We start from the raw sequence: 24,372 nt of genomic DNA on the forward strand, positions 1-24,372 counted from the left end.
AGTACTGGTGAGTTTGGTTTGGTTTGGCCAGGGAAGACCTCTCTGAGGAGCTGGTCCCTGGGCAAAGACCTCAGTGACCAACAGCTGCTGTGTAGAGACAGAAGGAAAGGGAAAGGGGATGTAAGCAGCATGTGCAAAGGCCCTGAGGCTGGAAGGGGCAGTTCGAGGGGGGGCACACTGGCTGCACCCCTGGCACAGGAAGGTGGTGTACATATTGAGACAGGCAGGGGCCTGTAAGCCCAAGTTTGGATTTTTTTCTACTTCTGTGGGGTTCGTGACCTTGGCCTCTTCTATCTCTTAGGTCTGATAAGAAGGCACCGCCTGCCAGCATGTCTGTGGACCCCTTGTCCAGCAAAGCCCTGAAGGTAAGTAGGCCGCTGTTGCTCTAGCCCCCTCTCACCCCCAGCCAGGAGCCTCCTATCCCTTCCCACGTCCCTAGTTCCAAGAGCCCCCCCCCACTCCCACACACACACACACACACACACACAGGGTGGCTCAGCAGGCATCAGGCGCTCCTGATGGGCTCTGGTCACAGGCTTTGTGCCCCTGGCTAGGTCACTTCCCTCTCTGGACCTGCTTCCCCATCGGGACATCCCCTACTGGGCAGCAGGTCCTCCAAGGGGCTTTCCAGGCCGGTTTCTCTGGCTGAGGCCGGGCCTGCAGGGCACGGAATCCTTGAATGGGTTCGGAGCCCATCTGACCGGGTCTTTCGCTTTTCCATCTTCGGCTTCTCTCCGATTAGGAGTGGGGGGCTTGTCCAGGTCCCCCTCCCCCAAGTGTTTCCGGAGGTGAAGGATGCCAGGGGAGAGGAGGAGATCAAAGGTGTCCTGCCCAGTACCAGCATGTTGCCTGAGCTGGGTGAGGGCGCAGGGGAAGTGTGCCCGAGCCTCAGTTTCCCCATGCATCCTCCCCGCTGCCCGCAGATCAAGCGCGAGCTGAGCGAGAACACGCCGCACCTGTCGGACGAGGCGCTGATGGGGCTGTCGGTGCGCGAGCTCAACCGGCACCTGCGCGGGCTCTCGGCCGAGGAGGTGACGCGGCTCAAGCAGCGGCGCCGCACGCTCAAGAACCGCGGCTACGCCGCCAGCTGCCGCGTGAAGCGCGTGTGCCAGAAGGAGGAGCTGCAGAAGCAGAAGTCGGAGCTGGAGCGCGAGGTGGACAAGCTGGCGCGCGAGAACGCCGCCATGCGCCTGGAGCTGGACGCGCTGCGCGGCAAGTGCGAGGCGCTGCAGGGCTTCGCGCGCTCCGTGGCCGCCTCCCGCGGGCCCGCCGCGCTCGTGGCCCCCGCCAGCGTCATCACCATCGTCAAGTCCGCCCCCGGCTCGGGCCCCGCCCCCGGGCCAGGCCCCGCCCCCGCCGCCTGTTCCTAGTCCCCGCCCCGCCCACCCGGCCCCACCCCATCCCTCCAACCTGGCCCCCGTCAACCCCTTGCCCACCTTCCAAAGTGCCTAAGCGAGGTCTCAGCCCCAGGCCCCGGAGCTCTGCCGCCACCAGACCTTCCCAGGGTTTGGCGTCTTCCTGTGACCCCCGGAAGTAGGGCCAATAGCCGTGGGGAGAGCCATGATCAGTAGGATGATGAGTGGGGGGGGCAAGACAGCTCGGAGAAGAGGTGGGGGGAGGACGGCCTGCCTCATTTGTAATCTCTTCAGATGGTGCCAATGTCCCCCCTCCCTCCCAGTGCTTCAGGATTTCAGACTAGGCTCTGGCCTTGTCCTTGGGTGGGGGGCTACCTGGCTGAGTGAGACCCTCCCTCTGCCCAGGGCAGAAGTCACCTAGTGAAACAGCCCAGTTAACAGATGGGGACACTGAAGCTACCAGTGGACATGACTGTGCGTAAGGCCACATGTCACTTCATGGTCCTGCCGGAGCCAAAAGCCACGTCTTCCCATTGCTGCCCCAAGATTCTAGCTGTGGTTTGTTTTTTTCCCGGGGGGAATGGGCAGAAGACAGGAAGTGAAAAAGGTGAAGCTTGGAAGAAGGGAAGAAGGAGAGAGGAAGTGATAGAGGAAGGGGGGAGGAGCCAGCCAGGGTGCTCCGATGTGACTGCACCAGGCTGCCCAGAGTATGGGCCAGGGAGCTGGCTAGCCAGAGAGGGGGGCCCTGGAAGGGACCACTGTGAATAAGGGGAAGATGGGGAACAAGAAGACAGATTGTGATGTCCTACTACAGCAAGGGGAGGTGTCCATAAAAGGGAGTGGCTGCCTCTCCCCTGGGAGTGTCCACTGTGGGCTGGAGGCTGAGCCAGACCTTGCCATTTTCCTGCAAGGGGGAAGGGGGGGTTGGTGGCGTCCCAGCCCCACCCTTCTCCCAACACTGTATTCAGCTGTTCCTCCCCCCTTTCTTTATTTATTGCACGAATCTAAGTTATTCTCCCCAGCCAGGGCCATCCCTAGCGCCCACTACCTGGAGAAAGGCATGTGGTGGCCCGGAGCTGGACTTTATATTTTATATCTGCAAATAAATCACATTTCATCTTATATTTCGGGAAAGCCGGACGCTAATGAGAACCAAAAAAAGTTTCAAAAAAATATTTGCCCGGCTCCCCAAATTTATTTATTTTCTGACTGACAGTGTGCGAGTTATCCGCCTTCTGTATTTTGTAGACTTTCTGAATAAAGTCAGATTCTCTTTTTCCACAGAGAACCGTGTATGTCCTGGACTAGGGAGGGGGGCGGGCAGGGGGCTCTGCAGGGGAGGGGCTTAAAAACTGAGGTATACCCTGAACCCCAGCGAGGATCCTTGCGGGGAAGCTGGCCCTGTTTTGCTTAACTTCCGGCCTTAGGGAGAAGGGGGTGGTGGCAGGAAGGGCTGAAACCTGTGGTCTTCCTCCCGTCCCCAGGGCCAGAAGGTGAGGACAGTGGAGCCATCTCACCAAGGACCATGGCCTTGAGGGGTGCACTCCCTGAGCATCCCTTCTGCACCAACAAACAGTCCTGCCCAAAGGGGGAACGTCCCAGATGTCGGAGCAATCTTTCCAGCTCTTTTACCTCAAGGTTTGATCCTGCCCCGCCAAGTAGAGGATATTTTCCCCATGTTCCAGAAGGCCAAGGGAGAGGGGCAGGGAAACAGTCTGTTCGGGCCCACCAAGAAAGGGCCGCACTTCGTCCTCGGGGCTCCAAACCCACTGGTATTACAACCCAGGACAGTAGGCGTTCTGAGGCACCCTGAGAAGGAATGAGGGGTGGGGGTGGGGGCTAGGGACCGTAGATCAGAGAAAGCAGGGTTTGAACCCAGCGCAGGTCACCCTAGCTGTGTGACCTTCAAAGACGCAACTCAAAACCTCAGCCAAGCCACTGGGACAGCCGTGGCAACCTGCTTCCATGTGGATGACAGGCCACGAAGCCCGTGACCAGGGTTGGCAAACTTGAGCTAGAAGAGTCCATCCTGGCCCTCAAGTTTAAGATCCAAGAGACGTCAGTCTGTTGAAATCTCCATGATCTGAAGAACCTTAAAAACAAATTAAACCCTTCACACGTTTCCAGTGTTTTCAGAGCTGCATGTACATACCGAGAGACGGAGTTGTGGCTCAAGAGGCAGAGTTTGCCAGCCCCTTATTGGCCTAGAAAAAAGGGGGTCGCCATGAGTCGGTGCCGACTGGTGGCAGTGAGCCGGGTTTGGGGTTTCTGCCCTTCCTCAGGGTAGTTGTGTGTCACACGGATCTGTAAGAATCAACATGGATTCAACAACAAACTTCAACCGGGCAGCATAATGACCAGCTAATCAAAAGGTCGCCGGTTTGAACCCACCCAGCAGCACGAGAAAGAGTGAGTGGGCGAGCGAGGGCTGAATTTCTGCTCCAATAGAGATGAACGCCAAACCCACTGCCACCAAGTGGATCCCAACTCAGGGTGACCCGATGTTTCCCGAGGCTCTAAAGCCACGCCCTCCCAGCGGCTGGTGGGCATGAACCTCCAACCCCGAGGTTCCAAAACCAAAACCTGCTGCCGTTGAGGCCATGCTGACACACAGTGAGCCCTGGTGGGGTTCCGAGACTAACTGCTGATGAGAGTAGAGAGCCCAGTCTTTCTCCCGAGGAGCTGCGGGTGGCTTCGAACTGCCGACCCTGAGGATCGCAGCTCAACTTGTGACCACTAACACCGCCCAGGCTCCAATCTTGAGGTTCACAGTCACAATATTTACCTGACAGCCCACCGCCCCCCACCCCCAGTGCTTCCTAGGGGGCAGTTTGACTCTTTAACACGGAGTCAAGTCAAACGTAGGTTCGTGGCCAACAAGGGGTGCCTCTGTTGACCTGCGGGGAGTCGGGGTTGGGGGAGCTCCGACCTGTGGAGGATGGCGGGCTGGCAGGGACAGGTCAGGCTGCATATAGAAGGGACAGGCCTGGTCCAGCGGCTGTCCCCGCTCAGGCCAGGCTCAGGCTGCCCCCATCAGGCCGGTGATCTGAAACCTAGGGCCGCTGAGCGGGTGGAAGGGCAGACTACGTAAGGCCTGTTGTAGTCCGGTTATTTACCTCCAGGCAGAGGCGGCTGGGAATTTCCCAACCCACGCACATTCCTGAACGGTCCTGTCAGCAGTGGCTGGCCTGCCTCCCTCCCTCCCTCCCTCCCGCGGGGCACCTAGAGGTTCCCTGGAAGGCCTGTGAGTGCTGAGGAAGCCCACCCCCAACCCCACCCCTGTCCAGCCTCTGCCAGCCCTGCTACCCAAATGCATACCAGCCTTCATGGGGAGGGGAGACCCTCCCCGTGAGCACCTTGGCGGCCGGCTGGGAGGGGAGGGGGGACACTTTGTCCAATGGGGGCCTGACCCCCTTCCCATAACCTACTCAGGACACACAGGGAGGAGAAGGGCCTCTGAAGACCCCGCTGCCCCCTCCCCAAGGAAAACCTGCCCCGCAAGCAGAGAGATTTCCGTGACGTCTGTATGTTCTCAGATATATATTCCTTTCTCACTTTATTTGCTCACGTCTGTCGCGCATTTAAAATGTCACAGGGACCAAAATAGAGCGGTTTTCTGGTGGCACTCCTGACAGGCACACACGAGATACAAAACTAGGGGCTCTGGTTTCTCATACGAGTACAAGGAAGGTGTCAAGTATTCTTTACGTACAAAGAACTACTCTAGCTTGGGGCGGGAATGTTTTGTTGTTTTTTTTTAAAGAATAAAGACAAGGTAGGTTTCCTAGGAATGGGGACATGGAGCAGGTGGGCCCCTGTCCCAAGCCCCCATTTCTCTGGGGCCTGCTGGTTTCCTGCCACCAGCTCCCCACCCTACCATGCCAGTGGGCCGGTGCTAGGTGGGGCAAGACCAAGGGCAGTGAGTTCGAGACCCACTTTGGCCTGGAAGGAGGACGGGGAGGCAAGGAGACAGTGTGGAGGCAAGTGGCAGCAGGCTCCAAGCTTCGCCCTGACGGCCTGCACCTACCTGCCACCTGCCTTGGGGGTGGGCTTTGGCACCCCACCCACAGGGGTCCATGGACAACCCCCCACCCCCAAGGGCTGGTTTGGCCACAAGGCCCAGAAATCCTTTCTCCATAGGGCTGCCTGTTCCCTCCAGAGTGGTCTAAAGGGGTTCATAGCAAAGTCCTGATTCCACAGGCAGCCCCCCACCCCCACCCCAGGTGGCCACAGCCCAAACCCAGATGTCCTCTGGGTCTCAAACAAGGGGATGTTCTGTCATAAGAAGAGGCCTTACATGGGAGACTCTTCCCAAGACAGCAAGTGCCCCATGGAAGCCTGGCCTGCCTGGGGACTGGTCCTGGGAGGGGACAAGGGCAGGGGGGCGCTGGTGCTCCCGGCTCCTTCGGAAGCCCAGCACTGCAGGAGCCACCAAGAGCCAGAGCTGACTAGCAACCCCGGGAAGGTCTGTGGCAGATGGGCCCGGGGAGGGAGAGCTTTCACGTGTGACTAAGGCACAGAAGAAACAGGGAGGGACCGGATGGGGCAGGTCAGCGGTGCTCCGTGGGTGGGGGCCGCCCCACTCCCCGCAGCAGGCCCAACCCCTCCCGTCCGGGGCCTGGACTCCTTCAAGGCTGGCTTGAGACGCAAGAACCTCTCCTCTGAAATGGGGAGAACCGGGGGGCTGGGAAGAGGGGCCCCCCAGGAGAGGGCTGGGGGGTTGCTGGCTGGCTGCAGCAGGGCAAAAGGAAGAGACAGCCGGGCAGAAGGCCCCTCTCTGAGAGGTCCGGTCAAGATAAGAGGGGCCGAGGCAGACCATGGCCCTTAGGGTCTGGCTCTGATCCTTGCAGCATAGGGGGGAGGGGAAGTCCCCAAAGAGCCTGTGCCCTGCCCCAGTCCTGCCCTGTGATTTGGGTGAGCACTGGGCCAGGAGGGTGGGGAGGGAGCAGTCAGGGAGAGTTGGGTCAAATATTGCACAGCTGCTGGGGACAGGGCAGGGAGAGGCTGGGGCCTCAAATTTCAGTGTGAGAGTCTGAGGGAGGGAGTAATCTTGGGGTGGGGCCTGAAGCCCACACCCGCTAGTCCATTAAGCATCTGGAAGCATGTGGGCCTGGATGTGGCTGGTCCTATGAGTGCCCCACAGGACGTGCGCGTGCTTGCGGTGAGGTGGGGGTTGGGGGGTCCCCGCCCTGCGGGCCTTTACCCTGGAACAGGTGCTCAGGGGTGGCCCCGGGGAGGTTTTCCTGAAGGCGCCCTCTGGGCAGCTGGCGGTTCCTCTGGAAGTGATACGTCTGGTCCAAGACATGACAGGGCTGACCCAGCTCGGCTTGGACATGAGGCTGGCAGGGGGCCCACCCTAGGCAGTCCAGCTGCTGTGCCCGGCAGCCCGCCTGTGCCTAGAACTCATCGTCTGAGCTGAGCAGCAGCGTTTTCTCGTTGTCCCGTGCAGCGCCGAGGCTGTGGGAGCGTGTGAGCCCATGGGCGCTGCCGCGCCAGGTGGGGCCAGGCTCCAGCGTGGACTGTTGGGTGTACTGCTGGTAGGCGGGCGAGAAGTTGTGGATGGCGTCCTGCACGATATCGTGGGGGCTCATGGTCTCCTTCAGGCTGCTGGAGATGCTCTTCATGGGGGCGCAGCGGCCTGTGGGCGGGAGGCGGGGCGGCTGAGCAAGGGCCACCTTCCACCCTCGGGAGGGTCACTCCACCTGGGGGAGGGGGCAGTGGCCAGAAAGGCCTCCTTTGGCTGGCTGGGGATGGGGCCCACAATGAGGGGCAGCAAGGAGTCCCCCAGGGAGGCAAAGGGGAGTAGGGTTCCCGGCTAGGATGATGGCAGCAGGTTCAAGGGCCCTGGGTAGATACTGGCCGGTCCCTAAGCTCTGGGACTCCTAAGACAGCCCCAGACACTGGCCTGCGGACAGATGAGCCCAGCACCCTCAGGTGCCGGCCTGTGAGCCTGGTGTCTGGAGTAGCCAGAGACCAAGTCCCACCCAAACAGGACAAGGCTTGGGGGCATGGCACTTCAGCAGAAGGACACTGAGCAGTCTGAGGGCCAAGAGCTTCATTCCCCGGGCTTATGTGCCCCCACCCCTCATGGACAAGTCCCCCTCACTCCCCAGGCTCGGAGGGTACCAATGACCCCCACACCACAAAGCCCAGTGGAACCCAGGACTTCTGCTGGAATGTGACTCGCTCTTCCAGGTAACTGCCGAACAGACAGTGGGGCCTGTGAGCCCCCGGGACGGGGGGGCGCAAAGCCTCCTGGGAGAATGGTATCATCATGACGGGTTGGTGCTGGGGGAGAAGACAGGGGACACAGACGAGGAACAGGAGCAGGGGCATGCTGTTGACAGCAGGGAACCAGGGCTGGCGTGCAGGACAAACGTGCAGACCAAGGGTGGACCTACCGTAAGGGCCGTACGTTGGCACTGCCCGCAGCCAAAATAAGCAGGGGGCGGGGGGTGAGGAGGGGAGGTGGGGAGAGAAGCCAGAGAAACAGAGAAGAGAGAACTGAGTGAGCGACACCCGCCTAGCCCACCGGGCCAGCACGCCAGACACCCCATCCCCCACCCCACCCCACCCTGGGCCTAGAGTTGGCTCCCAGGGTCGTCCTTTTCAGGGTGTGGAAAGAGAACAGAGCAAACTGAGGGAACCCCCTCCCAAACTGATGACTCAAGTCCAGACAGTACCCAAGACAGACCCTGGCCCCTCTCCTCAGGCCTGGTCACACAGGTGCAGGGCCAGCTATGGATCCAGGCCTGCTTGGGGGCCAAGGCAGGCTGGGCACTGGCAGGGGCAGGCGAGGCAAGGGGCAGCTTTAGCTCCCCTGACGGCTGGGCTAGGGCATTGTACTTTACCCCATGGGGTTGTGTGTGTGTGTGTGTGTGTGTGTGTGTGTGTTACTGAATGGTTTCCCAAGGACACAGGCTCTGCCAGGGCCACATGTAGGGGACACTGTCCTCAACCCTGTAGAAGTGTCCGCTGGCCCTTCTAATGGGCACTGAGAGGCCGTAGTGAGCCCCAGCCAGCATAGCACACCTGGCACCATCAAGAACTGAAAAGTGACCGACCTCCAGCTGGCACACCCCACAGCCCTGGCATTGACCCTGGCAGCACAGTGGCTACGAGCTGGGCTGCTCACTGCAAGGTCAGCAGTTCAAAACCCACCACTCTGCACAGAAGGATGGGCCTTTCCATCCCACAGGGGCCGTTCCACCCTGTCCTGGCTAACCAGGGGAGGGCCAGGATTGGGCGTCTGGAGCCCCTGACCATGCATCCACTCAATGCAGCCCAGTCTCAGGCCACTGGTGGCTGCTCCTGTGGGGATGGAGGTGCCGGCCCAGGGGCCTCTCTCCAGTTTCTCACTGGGCAGCTGCAGGATGACCAGGAGACGAGCTCGGCAGCCACCAGGCCAGCCCTCCTGCTGCCCGCTCCTCCCGCAAAATTCCCTAGGGAGCTGTCAACCCACACCCGCCCAGAGCTAACCCAGTGAGTGCCGTCAGCAGCGCTGAGGTCGGGGGACCCCAGGACATGCTAACATAACCCGGGGTGAGGGCAGCAGAGTCCCCCCCAGGCCTGGTCCTCAAACACTGGCAGACGTGAGGCAGGAAAGGAGGGCAGTTAAAAGTGCTCCCGTCTGAGTATGTTTCTAGAAATAACCCACTTTTAAAGACGAGGAGACTGAAAGTCATAGGACAGCCATCAACACCCTGTCTACTCTCCAGGGTCCCTGCCCCACTGTCTCAAGTGGGCTCCAGCACGGGACCAGCCACAAATCATGAGACATGGCCAGGCTCAGTGTCCGAGGTGCTGGCAAGAGGGGACAGGAGGGGCTCTGACAAACTGCAGAACAGGACCCTCCTGGCCCCACGACCCCTGCCAAGTGGCCAGAGGGAGCATCTGTGTCATTGGTCCATTTCCTGTGAGTGCAGGAGGGGAGAGTCTTCCCATCCCGGGAGGCAGGATGGCCTGGGGCGGGGCCACGGGGCCCCTGGTCCTTACCTTGCGCGTCCAGCCGCTTGTCCGCGTAGACTTTGTAGGTGAAGGCGTGCCGCAGGGCCAGCGCCGCAAAGAACATCTCCACGCAGATGATGAAGTCCTGGTAGCCCGCAGCCACGGTGCCCTCGCCCACCGACACGCGGGCCGAGTGGATCTTGGGGATGGCCCCGCACTTCTCCAGGATGGCCAGGAGCATACCTGGGGGATGGGTGTGTGTGTGCATGCAGGTGTCTGACTCCAGGCTAGACCCCTTCCCAGGCCACCTTCCTCTGTGCAGCCCCCTCGAAAGCCCACGGAGCCCAGTGAGGGCAGGGTGGGGTCTATACTGCGGCAAAGCCCGGCCTCCAGGAGACCCCAGAAACCCAGACCCAGTTTGGGTGGGCGCTGCTGGGAGGAGGCTCACCTTGCCAGAAGGAGAGAAAGATGACGGATTTGACCATGAAGAATTTGAGCACAGGGCTGTAGGGGCTGAGCAGCTCCCGGGTGGCAAAGTAGAAGAGGAAGAGGGCGTAGAGGGCCAGGCTGACGGAGATGTTGTAGATGATGGTCACGTAGAGGTAGCCACTGGAGACGCTGCGGGAGCGGGGAGCAAGCTCTGCTTGGTGGGGGGGCAGGTCTGCCCTCCTCCTCCCTGCCACACGCCCACCTTCTGTCACACTCTGTCTTGCTCTGCAAGTCACCAAGGTGGGGCAGGGGCCCTGCCCCGCTGCTCAAGGACCTGCCTAGCTGCTGCCCCCAGCTCTGATGCCCATGTTCCTGGGGGGACAGAGGAGGGTGCCTGCTGGGGTGTGGGGGCTCGTGGGGGTTGTGCTGGGTGGGGCTCATGTTGGGAGGGCAGGGGGGTCTCAGTGAGGGGAGGTTCATGTGGGGAAGGAAGGGACTCTGGAGGGTCTTGTTCTTGGTGGGAGTGGGGCTCATGTTGGGAAGGAGGGGGGTCCTGGTAGGGGAGAGGGAAGCATTCCTGATGTTCCGGGATGGTGCCATGGAAGTTAGCACAGTACTGGAGGCCTGGGATGGGGATACACGAACCCACTCAGGCAGAAGACACCAACCAAGGCAGTGACATTGTGCTTGGCCCTGCTTTCCCCCCCTGGGCGGGCTCCGGCCCCTCTCTGAGGCTCAGGCTCCTCACTCGCCCCACACGGACGCTGGCTGGCATCCAGAAGTGTGGGGAGGCTGTGACTGAAGGTCCCCCTCTTCAGACAGGTGTGTGCAAACCACTGTCAGGGAGTGCAGGGACTCAGTCTGGCCCACTCACTGAACCTTCTTGGCCCAGCCTGTCCGTGCAGGGGACAGGCGTTGAGGACCTCGGGGCTTGTGCAGGGAGGTGAGGGAGGGGCCGGGGCCATCCTGCCTCCTCCACTCACAGGAAGTCGTGGTGTATGCCAGTTGCAGCACCCTCCCTTGAGCAAAGGTCACCTCCACCCCCACCTACCCCCACCTCCTACCCCCAGACCCATCTGCCCCACTGCTTACTCAAAGTCACCGTCCCGGTACTTGCCGAAAGCCTGCAGGCCCACAGTGCTGACGGCCATGAGTGGCTTTACCACACAGAACTGCAGCGTGGCCTGTTGGGAGAGGGGGCCGTCAGGACACAAATGTGAGCCCACCCGAGGCCAGCAGGGGCCAGGGGGGAGAGGCAGGGTGAATGAGGCACAGGCTGGCTCATCGGAGAAGGATTCCTGGGCAGAGAAGGGCCAGGAACCCCCACCACCCACCCACACACCCACACACACACCGAGGGGGAGTGGCCTGAGCCAAGGCTGGTGGAGACAGTGCAGGGTGCTCGGGTTGCCAGGTAGGACGGGCAGGACCAGCTCGAGACTGGAAGGACTGGGCACCGGCCAGGGCCCTGCTCACAAAGCCGCCCACAGGGCACAGGTGGGTTTTGGCCTCTCTCCCTCCTTGCCATTTGAGGCTGAGCAATGGGGTCTGGCCAGGCATGGAGCCGACCCAGCGGGGCGTGCAGTGGGGAGAGGGAAGCGGCCCCTGCCCGTGGACGCCTGCACTTGTAGTTCCAATTCCAGGTCGCCTGCCAGAATGCCCGTGGTCATCGCTAACCTCTGAACAGAGGCTCCCTGGTGTGGTGGCCGTGGCCAACACGGTGGCATGGGGTACTTGCTGTGGGAACCAAAGGTGACAGCGTGGTGGGTCGTCTCAGGGCCTTTCACGTCAGCCCAGTCCATAAAGACCTCACTGAGCCCCGCTTTCAGGAAACTAAAGCGACCACCTGAGTCATCCTCTCGAAAACGAAGACGCTAGAAGAGTGTGACTCGAGAGGGGACAGGGACCCCGCGGCCGGGAAGAAAGCCTGTGGAACCCCCTCCCAGCAGCCGTGGTGTCAGACCTGTCAACAACCCCACGCTACCGATGAGAGGCAAAGAAGGGGAGCGATGCCTTCACACCGCGGTGCTGGAGGGAATATTAAAAGTACCACGGACCGCTAGCAGAGCACACGGATCTGCTGGAAGAGGAACACCAGGGGGCTCCTCCCTAGAGGTGCGGATGGCGGAATTTTGTCTCCATACTTTGGACATGTTGGGAGAGACGGTCCCTGGAGAGGGACCTCATATTTGGTAAAGAGGAGGGGCTGTGAAAAAGAGGAAGGCCCTCCAAGAGATGGACGGACACGGGGTGGCTGCACCCAGGGGCTCGGGCTCGGGAACCATTGTGAGGCCGGCGCAGGCCCGGGCAGTGTTTCGTCTGTGCACCTCACCACCACACAGATGGGAAGACTACGGTTGAGAAGAACGAGTGGCTGCAGGCGCCTAAGTGTTCCCACCAGCAGGCTCCCCGATTCAGATTCAGGGCTCAGTTAATGAGGGCTGGGGGTGGGAGGCAGCGGGGAGGCCACCCAGAAAGCTACCAGGTCCCGGAGCTCAAGACAGTGGGTCTAATCCAGGCTGGCCCAGCAGACCTAGGAGAGGCTGGTCCCGGAGGCTGTTCCTGTCCCTCAGGCTCTGCTCGGGAAAGGCAAGACTTGACCTCACTTTCCTGCCCCGCCAGGAACAGCGACAGTGGCCCCTGGGCCCACGGAACTGGGGGCAGTTTAGACTCCAGTCCAGGCAACTTGAGGGAGCTAGCGGTCATGCCTGGTGTAGCCATGGCACCAGGCAGTGAGTCACAGCCAGGCCAGGAAGCAGGGTCAACAATGGCTGAGGGCCCCACCCTGCGTGCAGACTTTAACCCTGGCCCTGTGGTTCCAGAGGGGAGACTCGGAGGGTGGCCACCCAGTGGAGGAAGGGCTGGGAGGAGGGAAGCAGGCTTGGGGTGTCTGGCCAGGGAGGAGTTGAGGGCTAGCCCCGAGCAGCTGTGGGCTTCCTGTCCCCTCCAGATAGGCCCTAAGGAGACGCTGCGGAGGCTGAGGTTACGCCTGCTGGGTGTGGCCCCCTGAACCTGATACGGTGGTGTGTGCGTGCCCATGCCAGTCGCTGCGCTCCATGCTTCCCATGCTGGGCACCCCCCCTTTGAGGATCTCCTAGGAGCTGAGCTCTGTGGGCCCACCCCACAGAGGACATAGTTCATAGCTCAGGGGGCCATGAACTGGACTGTGCCCTCCATAAGTATGTGCCCACTTGGTTAAGCCAGGATGCCTGATGGTCTGGCAGTTCTGTGAACATGTAGCTATTATACAAACCACCCCCCTCCCGATCTAATCATCCTCCATTGTGATGTGTTGTAAATCCTGACTTCTGTGGGTTAATGAGTTGGACCAGTGTCCTCCTTAGAGGTACGGGTGGTGAGACAGCATCTTACACACTTTGGACCTGCTGTCAGAAGAGACCAGTCCCCAGAGACGGACATGTCAAGCTTGGGAAAGTAAAGGGGCAGAGGAAGGCCCCCGCGGAAACGGAGGGACACGGTGGCTGCCACACGGGCTCAGGCACAGGAACAGCTGTGAGGCTGGGCAGCACCGGGCCGGGTTTCCCTGTTGTGCACAGGGCGCTGTGGGTCGGAACCCACTCAATGGCACCTGACAGCCACACTGTGTCCAGGAGGCAGCACCCCTGGTCTGACATGGGCAGAGGTTTTCTACAAGCGCTATGGGAGAGAAAAGTGATGGGGGGCGGTGACCTGACAGCCATCAGGAAGACGATCCAGGAGGGAGCAGAGCACATCCTTGGAACCCTGTACCCCTGCAATGAGAGCCCCCAGACCCAGGGAGACTGAGGTGGAAACAAGTGCAGGTCAAGAAACCCAGGGCCCCAGGCGAAGGGAAACAAGACCCTCTCCGATGCAAATGGAGGGGGCTGACCCAGAGCCAGTGCTCAAAGTCCGACTCCCGGCCTCTTCCAGTGTGAGAACCAGCGGCCAGCCTCACTGCCATCTGGTCAATTCTGACTCACAGGGACCCTATAGGACAGGGTCGGACTGTCCCTGGAGTTTCTGAGGCTGTAACTCTTTATGGGAGCACAAAGCCTCGTCTTTCTCCCGTGAAGCTGGCTGGTTGGTTTGAACTGATGACCTTGTGGTCATCAGCCCAGCGAGTAACCACACCACAGAACTTCCGCCAATTATGAGAGAAGGAACTTCTCTTAGCTGTCCACTGTGGTGTTTCTGTCCAAACAGCAATGGGTCACTGACACAGAGAGGCTGAGTGGCTCAGAGGCTGAGCTCGGACGGTCACAAGCTTACTGGTGGTGCCGCCTGCCTCCACCCAGGTTGCTTGGGGCCACAGGTGAGGGAGCTGGAAGCTGAGGGCCTGTCTGTCAGATGCATGGGCTTGTTTTGTCATGTGTCTTTAATTCAGAAGCCTCCCTGCCCCCACTCTGCAGCCACAGTTGATGGGAAGTTTCTAGAATGCCCATACACTCCCTGATTCGCTCACACGCTGAGGCCTGAGCAAAGGAGCAAGCGTCTAAACTAGTTCTTCCTGCCCCAGGCTGCATCGGACCCTCCCTGGCCACCGTGGCCCCAGCAGCCCTGCGCAGCTTGAGGAGCAGGTATGGGGCCTGGAAGCTTTGTGCCAAGTGAGAACTCCACAGGAGGGGCCCAGGGCAGTCCCGCAGGGGGCCCTCACAGCCACAGGGGCCTCCGGTGCCACCCACAAACTACGGTTCCCAGGGACAGACCCGGCCCACCTGCTTGCAGAAGCGCAGGAACCCGATGGAGTAGGTCTTCCCCCAGAGACAGCAAGTGCCGTACATACAGCTGGACCTGCAGACACAGGGGGAGACAGGCGGTAAGCAGCAAGCTGGTGCCCACGGCAGATGGGTGTAGGGAAGGCTATGCCCCGCCCCCCCACAGGGGTTGGACTGTCCAGCCTGAGGGCCGGTCCAGGGAGAGGCCCAAGGGAGCCTTGCCACCCACTGGTGCAGGAAGCCGGCTGCAGAGGGATTGGCTGTAGGGAGGCTGCAGGTGGGAGACCCAAGAAGGACCTGGGAAAGGCCTGAGTGAAGAGGGAGAGGGACAGGGAGGAAGGAGGAGCCAGAGAGGGGCCCCCTCCCGCCACCCTAGGGTCCAAGCGAGCGGTCTGGCCCTCGTCCAGGAGAGGCGTGCAAGCCAAGGGCCGGGCGCATACTCACTCAATGGGCTTCCCTCGGATCTCGGACATAATGGAGCTCTCTCCTCCCAGGTACTCGTAGCATAGGCTCAGGAAGTTATAGATGACCAGTGCTGCGGGGAGAGGGGCCAGCAGAGGTCACGCCCATCCCCAGGTACCTGCACAGCAGAAGCCCCTCACCCCCCTGGCTCCAGTCACAAGAGACAAGGGATATCCATCCACTGGTGTGTGTGCCGCACTCACCCCCCAGAAAAAAGCCGGCGCGATGGCCACAAATCAGGGACTGTGTGGAGGGCAGAGGGTGGGGATCGGGTGGACACGGGCTTCAGGGTGCTGGCCACTGGCAGGTTTTTATGATGGTTGAATAGGTATAGGCTTCATCATTGTGTATTAAACCCATGTGGCATTCTCGGCACTATAGGTTCTGATTCGAAACCAACAAACCCCAAACACCCTCCAGCAGGACCTCTGGTGAAACGTCTGGCGAGTGCCTAGCTACACCTTCATCTATACGGCCACTCACAGAGCTGTCTGTTGACCATGGGACCCGGGCACCAGTCTGTCGTGATGGCCTGGGGGAGCCAGCTGGCCATCACCAGAGCCCAGCCCGACATGCCCCGTGAGCACCGGACTGGGTGCAGGTGTCTGTGCCGTGCTGGAAATGCTGCATTCCATTGTGCTCTGTGAGTTGCCCGGGGGGTTCTGCAGAGTCAGCACAGTGGATACGGGCGGGCACCAGAAGCAAGCTGATGGGCAGGAAAGAGGGCGGAGCAAGTGGAGGAGGAGAAGGTGAAGGAGGAAGGGGTGCTGAGGGAGAAGAGATATGTCCAGTGAGGGGCTGAGGCTGTCAGGAAGAGGTGAGGTCAGCCCAGCGGGCAGCAGGTGCCCACAGGCAGGGGGCACCTTCTCATCCCATGTGTGTCCCACATAGAGGCCAGGGGGATCCCTGAGCTGCTACAGGCGAGGGCCTGGCTTATCTGGTCACAGAGGACCCCTCCCACTTGATATCCTACCAGCACTAAATGCCTCTGAGCAGGCTAGCTGACCCTTCCACGCTCTGCCCTTGCTGATCCCTTTATACCTGCCAGCCCAGCCCAACCCCCACCTACTCCGGGGGGCCGGGACCACCTCATCCACAGCCACATACCTGGCACTGGGGCCATCTGATTTCCCCTGTCCCCAGAAAGCAGGCACGGAACCTGGCTCTCAGCAGGCCCTACACGTGTGAACAGGCAGAGGCTCCTGGCGGTGCACATTTAGTCCCAAGGTGACTTTCACTTTGCAGAAGGGTCACCTGTGGGGTGTTTCCTACCACACACAGGTGAGCTGATCTATTAAGGTTCACAGATGCTGCTGTGGGGTGGGGGGGACCCCGGGAACACTTTGTAAAAATGCCGCCCACAGCACATAGCCCACAGACATGAGGGGAAGGGGGACAGTGGCGCATGGCTCTGCGCCCTGGTTAGCAGAGGGACTCCACATCGGGAGTCTCTGCTGGGCGGGAGCCTTCAGTGACTGCTCAGCCAGCTCAGTGGGTGACTGTTGTCCCCGGCCTTCCTCCAGGGCGGCCCTGGTGGCTTTGTGGTTACAAGCTGCGCTAACTGCAAGGCCGGCAGTTCATAGCCACCAGCCGCTCCTCGGGAGAAAGAGGAGGCTTTCTACTTTTTCAGAAGTGACCGTCTCGGAAACTCACAGGGAGGTTTCTGCCCTGTCCTCCAGGGCTGCTGTGGGCCTGCACGGCCTTGATGGCGGCAGAGAGCACCTCGGAAGAGAAGGCCTGCAGATGTGCTTCCACTGAGAGAGCAGCCTAGAAAGACCGTCCCACCGCGCGTGAGCAGCCAGCTAAAGGTGCCCCTGAGGGCTTCCCTCCGTCCAGAGGAAAGGAGAGAGATGAAAACCAAAAGCATCCGGACACAATGAGTCCAAGGGACTAAGGGACCATACAGAGTTGGTCCCCCGACCCTGAGGCCCAAAGAACTGGATGGTGCCCGGCTTCCACCAGCAACAGAAGGGAATTCCAGAACGCAGGAGCAGAAGCAGAGAAGGCTCTGTGAGAAGGAGCACAGCGAGACCCTAAGGTGTACGGGTCTGCCTGACACGGGGGACTAGGACCTGGAGCCACTCCAGCAGGCAGTCCCCCCCCTGGCTGGCTCTCGGCTTCCCGATCCTCTGTGGACCCCGCCGGGTCCTGCTGCTCACCACCCTGACATCCCCCCTCCCCTACAGCCTCCTGAGGACCCTTCTCTGACTGGGTTCCCACCATCCTCGGCTCTGTCTACCAGCAGCCCTGGGTGGTGCCGTCCCTGCTGTGCCATCTGCCTGCGAAGGTGTTTCGCTTCGGGCCAGGCTCTGGGAGGCTAGTCCTTCGGTGTCCTCCCTTCGTGTCACACCAGCATCTTTACGAGAGGTGACAGTCTGCAGGCAGAAGCACTCCTTCAACGCCCAGCCTGGCCCAGCGGTTCCCAGGTGGGAGTGCAGGCTCTGAGTCCTCGGGGCCACCTGGGAGAACTGTTGTAACTGATGTCACCTTCTGTCACGTTTGTCATCAGGGGGACTGTGGTGGTCACTCAATGTGGTCAACTTGAGGGTATTACGAGTGAAGGGGCGGAATTTAGCTTGATGACCTCATTTGGAGGCGCTACAGAAAAAAATAGCTCACCGGAGGCCAGACCCACACTCTCTGCTACACATTCCTGTTGACAAGCTACACGAAGCTATGCTGATAGAGCCAGAGCCCCGGAGCTGGAGGAGCCAGGTGGAGACCCCTGCCAGTGCTGAGATGCTTCCACTGCCACTGGTTCCACAAGACTTCCCACCCACTGGCCTGTGATCTTCCTGCATTCGATGTCATGGTTCACATCAGACTTATGGACTTGCTCTGGACTGGGCTGGGATGTTTTCTCAATATACGAGTACTTTTAATGGAAAGCTCTTTCTTATACATGAGTCTCCCATGATTGTTTCTCTAGTCAACCTGGACAAACACAGGGCGATACCTCCAGGTAGGAAGGAGGTGAGGCTTTGTACCCAGGAGGTGATGGGAAACAGTGGGCAGCCAGCCCTGGAGGCACCAGGCAGGCGTCAATGGGGAAGCAGGGACGGTCCAGCTGCCACAGAGGCACCGTGAGGCCGGCCTCCTTCCTGAGCACTGGCCCCCACCCCCCACTCCTCGGCTCTCCCCTGGCTTCCTCCGGCCTTTCCGCTCAAACACCCTGGGGGGTCGGGAGGCTCACCTCTTGGTAGGACGCCATGAGCTGTGGGACCTGAGTGGGCCACTGACTTCTCCACAGTCAATGGGAACACCACAATCAAGTTGTGGGTCTTGGGGTAAGCACACACCCATTTGCACTGCCCCACACACCCAGCATACTAGTGAGCGTGTGTGCACACGCACACACACGCGCGCACACACACATACATGGGTGCACACGCTCTCCTGGGGGACAGGGGAGAAGGTGCGGACCTCCCAGAACAAAGAAAAGTGAAGGAGAACACCGGCACGAGATGCCAACACAAATTTGGCAGATGGAGTGTGGTGCTGCTAATGGGCTGGGGGTTAGTCAGAACCATGGGAAATGTTGAAAACCGGAAAAGCAGTTAAACATCTGGCCCCGGGACCTTTAGAAGGTTACTTTCGTGGAAGTTAGGAATAACTCTGTCCTTGGAGAACCTGGCCCGGCGGCGGGCTGAGGAAGCTTCAAGAAAGCCGAGATGAAATCCACATGTAAAAGTGGAAGGGAGGACACCCCACTGGGAGGAAGCCGGCGCAGAATCAGAGAGCCTTCGCCCCGTGTCGGCCAGCACCGCATGAAAATGCCAGGGGAGCGCAGGTGCCCTAGCACGCCCAGCCCGAGGCAGTGCATCCTGGTGTACCAGAAACAGCCAAGGACACCAGGCATTTGAGGAGAGCGCTGACCCCAGGCCCAAACCCAAAGCAAATAAACAAATGAAAGGAACTCAGAGGGGATCAAGACAATGCTGAGAGCAGAAGACAACGGTGAGTAAAATGCCCAGAGTGAGGAGAGGAGGCAGCCTCGAGTGCTCCAAAGTCAAGCAGAGTATGTCTCTATATATAGACACCCCCCCCCCCCACACACACACACACACACAAGACCAAGGAAAGGCTCCTGACATATATTTACATGGTGGTAGAAGAAACAAAACGACTTTAGAAACGCTCAAAGGTAAACTTTTTTTTCATGTGGAACACAGAAAAGAGCCAGAAAACTGCAAAGAACATTCTAGGCTCCATCTCAAAGGACAACACCCATCTAAATGAATTCCCGGTGGGGGGAAAGTGGGAGGGGACATTTCCAAGGCCCAAGGGCACAAGCATGCAGCTCAGAGTGCCCGGCAGGTAGGTGCCCAATACACTGAATGGAAGCTGCCTCTGGGGATGGAGACCAGCCCCCAAAAGTAAAGGGGACAGGAGGGAAACAGGAATAGAGCTCAAACTCAAGAAAGACCAAGCTAACTGGTCAGACAGGGACAGGTGAGACTCCTAAGACCATGGCCCTTAGTTCAGACCTGAAATGAACGCCCCCCAGATCAGCATAATCACCCACTGAGGACCAAAAGCGCGGGCCTTCCCAAAGGGCAGCAGGTTCGAAAGGGGAGCGGTAACAGGAGACACGGCGGAAGGAGGGGACCGACCGACGGTCCCTTGAAGGGACTTAAGTGGATGAGATGGAAGAAGGGGCAGAAATTGTTGAATGTAAAACTGCAGGTCTGCTCTGCAGACTTTCACCTAAATCAGTTATTTTTTAAGGCAGGTCATATACACAGGCAAATAACTGTCAGAAACTAGTAGGTTTGCCCACAGAACTGGGAGCAGAAAAGACCAAGAAAACCTACCGCCAAAGTCAGAGAGGGTGACTGTCAACTGAAGAGTTGGATTCCCAGGCAAACACCAAACAGACCCATTTATCATCCATCCGCACCTATCCATCCATCCAACTATCTATCCATCCATTCATCCATCCACCCACCCATCCATCCACCCATCACTCCAAAGGTTCCGGTATTTTCAACATGGAGGCTGGATGAAGCCCTGAAAGTACTGCCTGCAGGTCATCTTCATATTGTAAACCCTAATTAACCCTGGAAGTTTAGTTTAACTAATAAAGAATGTGAGCTACAGTGACCCTGTAGCACCGGGTTGAACGATACAGGGTTTACGAGACTCTGACTCTTTACGAGCACAGACAGCCTCATTTTTCTCCCGGGGAGCAGCTGGGGGTTTCCAACTGCCAGCCTTGTGGGCAGCAGCCCAGTGCATTACCAGCTACACCGCCTGGTGGCTCTGCGCGGGAACCGACTCGCTGGTGGTGCGTGTGGTTTGGGAGTAGAGACTACCTGCCTTGAGCTCCTGGAAGATGTGTTTCAACCAAAAAGAAAAACCACGAGAGGAGGGACAGGAGAGGCACCGGGATGACGGTGAATGGAAGGGCCAGCACCAGCCTTGGGAGCGGCCGGCCGTCCCGAGTGCAGAGAAGAGACGGGCTTCGGGAAGAACACAGAGCTGCCAGGGAACCGAGCCACTCGAGAGCTCTGGGAAGGAGGCGTTCTCGGCACGATTCAACTGAAGCAACTGGGGGGTAAGTTAGTGTGGTCGTTACATAATCTGTTGTCAATTTGAGACTTAAGAGTGAAGGGCTGGAGGTCAGCCTGTCAATCAGGTGGCAGCTTGGTGACCTCATTTGGAGGCACTAAGGAGAAAAATAGCTGGCTGGAGGTGGGACACATGCTGACTCCCTGGGAGACATTCCTGCTGACAAGACACATCTGGAGCTACCCTAGAGCCCTGGAGCTGAAGGAGCCATGTGGAGACCCCGGCCAGCACTGAGATGCTTATAACGCCACTGGATCTACAAGACTTCCCACCCCCTGGCCTGTGATCTTCCTGCATTCGGCGTCATTGCATGTGTTGCGTGAGTCTGAAGAGGAATTTATACATTGGTATTGGATATATGGGCTAATATTGGACTTATGGACTTGATCTGGACTGGGCTGCGATGTTTTCTCAATATTCAACTGCTCTTGTACAGAAAGCTTTCTTAGATCCAGATGCGTGTTTGTGAAATTGTTTCTCTAGTCCACCCAGACCAACACAATTCGTGAAGCTGTGGATCTGTGCCGTCGACTCACAGTGACCCTGTCTGACAGAGCAGAATCGCCCCGCAGGGTGTGTGGTGCTGTGGGACAGCTCAACATAGAGTCAGCGGTTCAAACCCACCGGCACCTCCTCAGGGTAGGAGGCCGCCCGCTGCTGTAAAGATTCACAGCACGGAAACCCTCTCTGTGGGACCACTTTGAGCCCGAATTGAGTTGATGGTGGTGGGTGGGTCTGGTGGCCATCCTTGTCAGGAGCAGGCTGGCAGATTTTCCTGGTCCGAGTGGCTGGCTGGGTTTTGACCACCAAGGGTTCAAACTTCCAGGCTTCTGGTCCCAGCCCTGGCTTAACTGCTGCGCCACCTGGCTGCTTCTTCATGAACAACAGGCACAAAGAGCTGAGCAAGGCAGAGGACCAAGGCCAACAGCAACCACCGTGGAAGTAAAGACGTTTCACAGAAAAGGACGAGTGTGCTGGGGCTCTGCAAGGCTGGGCTTGGACCGGCCTTCACAGAGACATCGAGACGCAGGTACTGAAGAGAGACTTAGAGGTAGGATGCGTGCTATGGGAGAGAAAATCTTTTGTGTGACGTGGATGCTGTGGGCACCGATATCTGTGGGGCAGTGGGCTCCTGGGTGCACAGTGGTTCAGTGTCTGCTGTGTGGGTGCATGGCCTGGCCCGGGCAGTTCCCACGGTGGGCACCTCTCTTAGCGTTCGGCTAAGTCCTGCCTGGCTGTCCCCGCCCTCTCTGCTAAGCCAGCTTGTCTGGGAGGACTCGCCCAGGGAGGAGGCAGTATGGGGCCAAGGGAGCTACTGCTGCCCTGTGGGACCACACCAGGCAAGGCACAGAGACCAGACCTACTGAGTCAGGGACTCAGGGTTGGGCGATGAGGCCAGGCCCCTACCTGTGGGCGAGTGGCTCTGGGTTGGGCACAGCTGTAAGGCATAAGTGGGGCTTCAACCCCCGGACGAAGGGCTGGTGCCTGGCACTCAAGACACCTGGGTGCCCTGGCGACGGACCGATGCGTAGTCAGACACTTCCCAAACAGACGCTAAGCAACACATATCTCGGTGGTTCTTGGTGCCACCAAGTCGGTTCCAACTCACAGCGACCCGATGCGGAAGGAAACACTGCCCGGTCCTGCGCCGTCCTCGCCACTGTCCCTACCCCGCCTGAGCCCGTTGTTGCAGCCACTGCGTCCGCCCACCTCGCTGAGGGCTTCCCCTGTTTTTCTTGCTGCCCCTCTAGTTTACCAAGCACAACGTCCTTCTCCCGGTTGACGGGGTCGATGCTGTCTCTCCCGACAGCGTGTCCACAGGATGTAAGACACACACCCAAAGCCACACGGCCGATAGTCGCAGTCTCTGTTAACACCATGCAAGACTGAAAACGCAAGGATCACCAGTGTAAGGGTCCTGCTTTGTTTCCCCTAGGTGACTCTTAGGGGATTGAAAGTGACTGCCTTTGGGGCCAGGAACTTGGGAGCGGGGAGGGGCAAGAGCAGTTTCACGTTCAGATCTTGGGCATGAATTGTTTCAAGCAAAATAAAAGTTTGGTTCAGTTTAACTTTAATTCAGGGAGCCCCGGTGGCCGAGTGGCTGCGTGCTGGGCTGCTAACTGCAAGGTCAGCAGTTCAAAACCACCAGCCTCTCTGAGGGAGAAAGACAGAGCTTTCTACTCCCATAAAGAGTTACAGTCTTGGAAACACACAAGGGGCAGTTCTACCCTGTCCTATAGGTTGCTATGAGTCAGCAGTGATGGCAGTTTTGTGGGAGGGAGGGGGGCTGTAAATATTACAGAATCTCCTTCAAAAGAAGCCCAACTCTGAGTCCCCTTATGGTACAGACTGGCAGATTCAGGGCAGAAGCCTTTCTGCCCAGGACACTGCGCTCCCGACTTGCCCCTTTTCCGGGAACCAGTATTCCCTTCATTTTGCATTTTAAGGGACACACTGCACACCTGCTCCTTGAGGGCCACCATCCTGGGCGGCCAGCTGCTAAATAAAGGAACAGCAGGTGATGGCCGGAGACACAGAGCGGAGGGCTAGTGAGGCCACGATGGGCCAGCCGTGGAACAAGGGGCCCCCTGACTTGCCGAGCTTGTGTGCAGCTGCCCTGCTGTTTGTAAGAGGCTGTTGCTAGGGGAGGTACTTGCTGGAGGCGGGCTTCCTTTGAGGTGCGTGCAGGCTGGGCTGAAGGGCAGGGCAGGCGGGCCGGAACAAAGGCTTCCAGAGGAGGTGCTTGTCCACCATCTGCTGCGGCCATCTGGGAGCGGCACCCCGGGGGGCTCCCCTGGCTGTGTCCTGCGCCCCTGCTTTGACACCCAGAGGCCAGCATCCACCCAGGTCTACATGGGCGGGACAGGCCTGTGCAGGAGCGGCTCTCTGCTTCTGAAGGAGCAAGGAGAGCCGTGGTGCTCCTGGGTGCCAGGGCGAGCCTGGCAACTGAAAGGTTAGGGGTTCTCAGCACCCTGTTCCTCCCTCGGGCACCCAGGTGTCCCCCACCCCCGCCCTCACCCTGCCTGACTGCTGTCAGCTGGCTGGGAAGAGGGATGCCTGGGAAGTGCATGAGGCCCTACATGGACAAATGCAGCACACCCACTGCCCCATGCAGGGTTACTGAGGATGTCGGTCTTTATGGGAGCAGACAGCCTCATTGTTCTTCCTCGGAGCGGCGGATGGGTTTGAACCTCCGACCTTGTGGTTAGTGGTCCAATGCTTACTCCATTGCACCACCAGGGCTCCCTGCATGTTACACCCACTCACTCACTCACTCACGGCCATTGTAGTGACCCGATAGGACAGGGTAGAACTGCCCCTGTGGGTTTCCGAGACTGGAACTCTTTACGGCAGTAGAAGGCCCGTGTCTTTCTTTCTCTCGCTGGACAGCACACGCAGGCATTTTATTAAAGTCTCCCAATCCATTCAAACACTCTGGACACCCCCTAGCCCATGCTGGCCCTGCCAGGCTGGGGACGATGGAAATGAAACAAGAGCACAAAGGGCCAGAGAACTAGGAGGCCAAGGGCAGAGCGGAGTGTCCTGGGACATCCACAGAGACTCAGGGCCGGCTGGGAAAGGCAACCAGGTGGCTGTGGCAGATGGCAGGGCAGGCCGGGCTATAGCCGCTCCTGCTAGGGCCTCCACATCCCCACCGAACCCACAGGCATGCCCTGTGTCCTGGGAGTCGTCGGGATTTTCAGAGTCAAAGGGTGACAGGAAGCGAGGCTAGAGCATCCTGGAGGACAAGTGTGCGGTACCTGATGTGCCCAGGGCTCTGCTTGGCCAGGGAAGAGCACACCTGGTGGCCGTGTCGGAGCTGCGTTAGAGCCTCATGAAGGGACACGCACGTCTGGTCACTTTACCTCAAACTGTGGTGGGGAGGGCACACCAGCCTGAGGAGTGGGCAG

The 24,372-nt window shown here is 59.3% G+C and overlaps 2 protein-coding genes across 3 annotated transcripts in view; one reads left to right on the forward strand and one right to left on the reverse strand.

Moving 5' to 3' along the window:
• Positions 1–302: 302 nt before the first annotated feature.
• Positions 303–1,370, forward strand: MAFF (MAF bZIP transcription factor F). The gene is made up of 2 exons (XM_004700249.3): positions 303–365; positions 924–1,370. The coding sequence occupies exons 1-2, from the start codon at positions 330–332 to the stop codon at positions 1,368–1,370; spliced, it is 483 nt and encodes a 160-aa protein (XP_004700306.1). The 5' UTR covers positions 303–329.
• Positions 1,371–6,338: 4,968 nt separating this feature from the next.
• TMEM184B (transmembrane protein 184B) overlaps positions 6,339–24,372 on the reverse strand; it is a 21,420-nt gene continuing 3,386 nt past the window's right edge. The window contains exons 3-9 of one of the 2 annotated variants that reach the window (XM_045291734.1): positions 14,873–14,963; positions 14,429–14,504; positions 10,824–10,915; positions 9,751–9,920; positions 9,351–9,545; positions 7,757–7,777; positions 6,339–6,993 (exon numbers count right to left, since the gene is read on the reverse strand). In XM_045291734.1, coding sequence (XP_045147669.1) covers positions 6,752–6,993; positions 7,757–7,777; positions 9,351–9,545; positions 9,751–9,920; positions 10,824–10,915; positions 14,429–14,504; positions 14,873–14,963 — 887 coding nt within the window. In that variant the 3' untranslated portion in view covers positions 6,339–6,751. The remainder of the gene's footprint in view (positions 6,994–7,756; positions 7,778–9,350; positions 9,546–9,750; positions 9,921–10,823; positions 10,916–14,428; positions 14,505–14,872; positions 14,964–24,372) is intronic. The other variant, XM_004700250.2, reaches the window with a different exon arrangement.

Source organism: Echinops telfairi, unplaced genomic scaffold (assembly GCF_000313985.2).
Source record: "Echinops telfairi isolate 266 unplaced genomic scaffold, ASM31398v2 ScPeMD7_2;HRSCAF=8, whole genome shotgun sequence".
Lineage (NCBI taxonomy): Eukaryota > Metazoa > Chordata > Mammalia > Afrosoricida > Tenrecidae > Echinops > Echinops telfairi.